Source organism: Centruroides vittatus, unplaced genomic scaffold (assembly GCF_030686945.1).
Source record: "Centruroides vittatus isolate TY-2023 unplaced genomic scaffold, ASM3068694v2 contig_1326, whole genome shotgun sequence".
In the NCBI taxonomy this organism is placed as follows: Eukaryota; Metazoa; Arthropoda; class Arachnida; order Scorpiones; family Buthidae; genus Centruroides; species Centruroides vittatus.
In genome coordinates, this window is record NW_027120844.1 from 1 (window position 1) to 5016 (window position 5016).

Consider the following 5016-nt stretch of genomic DNA (forward strand, 5'->3'; position numbering starts at 1 on the left):
AGGAGTTCGCCCACGATACGCCATCCGGACGATTGGGGAGAGAAGTTTCTAAGATCGTTTTGGACCCGAGCGGTGCCTTCAAGCAACGGAATATTCGCAAGGTGTCTTCCCGACGGACCTGTAACGGTGTTTTCCAACAGGACACACAGAACTTCATCGAGTATTATTGGCGCACCGGGTCGGTCGCCAATAGTGAACACATCAGACGTTTTGTGAACTTTACTGACGTTACTTTGAACTTTACTGGCGCAGTCACGACAGGATTGGAAAAGACACTCTTCGGGAAGACTGAGCTGCGACGCAAGACAACGCAGAAAGCGAACCCGGGAACAGATAGAGCACCGCCGGCAATCAGAGACCCAGGTACGCCATTTCACTCTCTTTCGCACAGAGATGCCGAAACGCGGAAAATCGCGGGGTTTTAGGGCAATTGATTGGGACGACGATGAGCCGGGGACGTCGGGTGTTCATAACGGAAACCGACAGGAAGATGGGTCGCGAGGTGAAGGCAGTCCGACCATGGGACGCGGGCCAAACGTGACGAGAGACCGCTCTAGGGATGAACTCGAAGGGCTTAGGCTGCAGATCGAACTCGAAAAGATCAAGCAGGAAACGGCGAGAATCGAGTTAGAACGGAATAGACAACGTAACGAGGCCCGACACTCTGAGAACAGTGCAGTCAAGGAAAATTTCGACGACTATGCACGGAGAGTAAAAGGGGCCCTTCCCAAAATGCCGGAAGGAGAGGAGGCAGTGCCATCGTGGTTTCGTACGGTCGAAATAGTTCTGGAGACCTACGAGGTACCGGAAGAATTGCGGGGGCAAATAGTTCTGAGCGTGCTATCGGAAAGATGCAAAGCGGCGCTAACAAGATTGTCGGTAGATCAAGTCAGACACTATCCCTCCTTAAAGCAATTCATTCTCGAAGAGTTGAGGCTTTCCCCTGCGGAATATTTGAAGGGATTCAGGCGGGCCGAACGGTATGGGGGGGAAACGTGGTCCCAGTTCGCGTCGCGTCTGAAGGACCTGTATGAATACTATGTAGATAGTAGGGAGGTAAAGACGAGGGAAGAACTTATCGAGCTAACGGTGGCGGACCATTTAAAGTCAGTCTTACCCCACGACGCGAGGAAGTACGTAACCTTGCAAGAGGGGAAGGGATGGAGCAAGCCCGCGGAATTAGCGAAGTTTATCGAGAAGTTCGCGGAGGCATCGGGCGGTAATCTGGGAAACAAGAAAGAGGAGAATAGGAACCAACGGGACACCCAGGGAGAGATGGCGAGAAAGCCCGACCCGGTGACCCGGAATACTAGCGAGCGAACACCCAGGGCTAGCTGTTACTCATGCGGGAAGGCCGGGCACTGGAAGAGAGAGTGCCCTAACCGGAAGGCGACTAGCGTGCCCAAACAGGCACGGCTCGTGTCCGCGAGCAAGACGCCTGAGACGGAGAACCATTTAGTGGCAAGAGTAACAGCGTACGATCGGCCAGAGGCTGGGGAGTCGCCGAATAGGATTAAGTTAGTATGTGGCGGAAATCGACTTTCGGCTATAGTCGACTCGGGAGCGGAGATTTCTGTCATAAGGGAAGCAATGGTCCCGGCGTCAGTGATGGAAACGAAGGGCGAAATTCAACTGGTTGGGGCCTTTGGTCACCGGGTAAACGCGGTTTTGGCAACGTTCCCAATAGAGTTGTGGGAGGAAAGCAGCCCAAAGTCGCAGGGGCCGGTGCTGGTAACGTGTGCCGTAACGGGCGAGTTAAATCAATCCACGGACGCGTTGTTATCGGAAGAGGATTACCGAACGTTGTTAGACCGGAAGAGGGAGCTCCAAGGGAAAGGGGGAAGACACATAAGAAACGTAAGAATAAAGGGAAGTGGTCTCTCCCAAGGGAAAGAACCGGAACCCCACCCGGGTGCGGCGGGCGGCCGAGATGAAGACAGTGAGGGGGACGGGACGGATCTGCGGGATGCCCAAGTCCGAGACGATTCGCTCTCCCGGTTGTGGGAGGCCGCCAAACACGGGAAAGATGGGCTGGTGGTCAACGACGGGATACTTTACCGTCGGGATAGTTGGTTTGGCCGGCCCATCAAACAGGTGGTAGTGCCCCAAGAGCGGAGGGCAGAAGTTTTAAGTCTGGCCCACAAGACTCCGTGGGGAGGGCACTTAGGTAGTCGGAAGACAGCGGGTCGCATTCGTGAGGTATTCTATTGGCCGGGAATGGCGGCAGATATTCGGAGATACTGCCAGAGCTGCCACAGGTGCCAAATAAGGGCGCCGGCACGTATTCTGGATAGGACTCCGATTACTCCGCTCACGCGACCCTCTACCCCGTTCCAAGTGGTCAATATAGATATGATCGGACCGATAGAGCCCCCATCGTCCAGAGGTCACCGGTACGCTCTCTGTATGATCGACCTATGCACTCGATGGCCCGAAGTCGAGCCTATGAGATCACTTTCGGCGACGGCCACTTGTTCGACGCTCTTACAGGTGTTTACGCGGACAGGCTTTCCCGAACTCATTTGCTGTGACCAGGGGACTAACTTTACCGCAGGGCTAACGCGGGAGATGACCCGATTATTAGGAGTGCGCATTAGATTTTCGACCCCGGAACACCCACAAAGCAATGGAAGCGTGGAGAGGTGGAATCAGACATTCAAAAATATGCTAAGCCACACCATTGCGGAAAGCAAGAAGAACTGGGACAAAGTCATTCCCTTTCTGCTATGGGCGTACCGGGAGGTACCTCATGAGACTACCGGCATATCACCCTTCGAAATGCTGTATGGAAGGGCCCCAGTAGGGCCGCTAGCCATCTTAAAAAGGGTATGGACCGGATCGGTAACGCCTCCCGATAGTCTGAACAACAAAGCCGCGGCATACTTGCAGACCCTGGTGGAGCGTATTAAGGCGGTCAGGGAGATAGCGACCGAGCATACGGCCGTGAAACAAAATCAGTACGCGACAAATTATAATTTGAGGGCACGGCCCAAAGAATTTAGTATTGGGGACACGGTCCTGGTGAGGAAAACGTATCCTGATAACAAAACCGACGATCGGTGGGAAGGACCCGCCATAGTGGAGAGGCGAGAACGTGAGGGCAGCTACCGAATAAGACTAGAGGACGGTAGGACGAAGTGGGTCCACGTGGACCGACTCAGAAAATACCAAAGGCAAATTTGTGCCGTTGGAGTGGTATTTGATTCGGACGCGAGTTTCGGGGAAATAGTGGAGACACCGTCGACGCGGCAGCTGCACGACCGTGGACGAAAGAGCGGAGAGATTGGGGAGATTCCGGCACACCTCCCGGCATCGGCACAGACCGGCCTACGCAAGGTGCTAGAGGAATTCCACTCGGTATTCGGGAGTAAGCCGGGAAAAACAAACCTAGTAACGCACAGGATAACCCTTATCGAGGGATGGACTCCGAAACGGTTCGCCCCGTATCGGATTCCACAAGCTTTGCGAAATAAGGTGGATGAGACCATAGGGGAACTCTTAGACGCAAAGCTAATCCGGCCTAGCGTATCGGAATGCGCTCACCCAATAGTCTGTGTAGCCAAAAAGGGGGGTGGAATGCGCTTATGCGTGGATTATCGGCACCTGAACGCCGCCACGGTGCCTGATCGCTATCCGATGGTGCCCTCCGCCGAATTAGTATATCAGTTAGCTGAAGCCAGATACATAACATCGCTTGATCTCTGTAGAGGTTACTGGCAGGTGCGGTTGGAGGATGAATGTAAACACCTTACAGCGTTTGTTACGCACCGCGGTCAGTATGAGTGGGAAGTGATGCCGTTTGGTCTGAGAAACGCAGCCGCGACATTCCAAAGACTGATGGATTTGGTGTTGGCCCCTTTCAACGACTTCGCCGTGGCGTACATTGACGACGTGGCCATCTACTCGCGGAGTTGGGAAGAACACCTGACCCATCTCAAAGCAGTGTTAAGGGCATTAAGAGACGCCGGACTGACGGTCAATGCCAACAAATGTCAGTTCGCTAGACCGCGCCTTCTATATCTAGGACACATTGTCGGCTCCGGACGGCACGCGCCGGATCCGGAACGTGTTAAAGCAATAACCGCTCTAGCTCTGCCCAAGACAAAGGAGCAACTTAGGAGCTTCTTGGGTATATGCGGATATTATCGGGACTACATTTCGGATTTCGCGAAATTGACGAACCCTCTCACCAATCTGCTCGCTCGCCGAGCACCGAAAACAATCGAATGGAATCGGGAACTCGAGAGGTCATTTGAGGCAGTAAAGACGAAGCTCGGGCAAGCTCCGTTACTATACTCTCCGGACCCGGAAAGACCTTTCGTACTATTCACGGACGCATCGAATCACGCTATCGGCGTCTGTCTGGCGCAGTTCTCGCCAGAAGGGCAGGAAAAACCAATAGCCTTCGCTAGTCGGAAGTTAAAGGGGGCAGAGATCCGATGGGCTACCATCGAGAAAGAGGCCTATGCAATTATCTGGGGCCTCCACAAGTTTAATTACTGGATCTATGGGAGGCCGGTCACAGTGGTCACAGACCACAATCCTTTGAAATATCTGACGTTGTCCACGCCACAGAGTGCCAAACTTACACGGTGGGCACTCGCGTTACAAGGTTACGACATGCGAATCGAGTACCGGAAGGGGAAACTACACGGTAACGCGGACGCTCTCTCACGTTTGGAGTCGGACGGTGAAGGTCGCATCTCTGTGCGGGGAGGGGGTGAATCTCTTCCCGGATGTTCCGGAGAACGGGTCAGTCCGATCGGAACGGACCACCGCGATTTGTAAGGTTGTGCGGCAACGTGCAGGGTATCAAACAGGCTCAAGCGAGCACAGTTTGATCCTCGGCAGGGGAGGTGTCGGGGTGGAATTGTGTAAACACGATTCCCGCCCTTCCCTTATTGCGCCGATAACGATCATCGTTCCAAGAAGACGGTGGAGGGAGGGACTGACCACATGTGAACGGGAAAACACCGGGTGGTCGTCCGACACGTGGCCGACATGTGTGTACGAAAA

The 5016-nt window shown here is 54.0% G+C and overlaps 1 protein-coding gene across 1 annotated transcript; it reads left to right on the top strand.

Annotated features, from left to right (window-relative positions):
- The first annotated feature begins 393 nt into the window (after positions 1-393).
- Positions 394-4788, top strand: LOC136990689 (uncharacterized). The gene has a single exon (XM_067289102.1). It carries the CDS (start codon positions 394-396, stop codon positions 4786-4788), a length of 4395 nt encoding a protein of 1464 aa, XP_067145203.1.
- Positions 4789-5016: the final 228 nt, after the last annotated feature.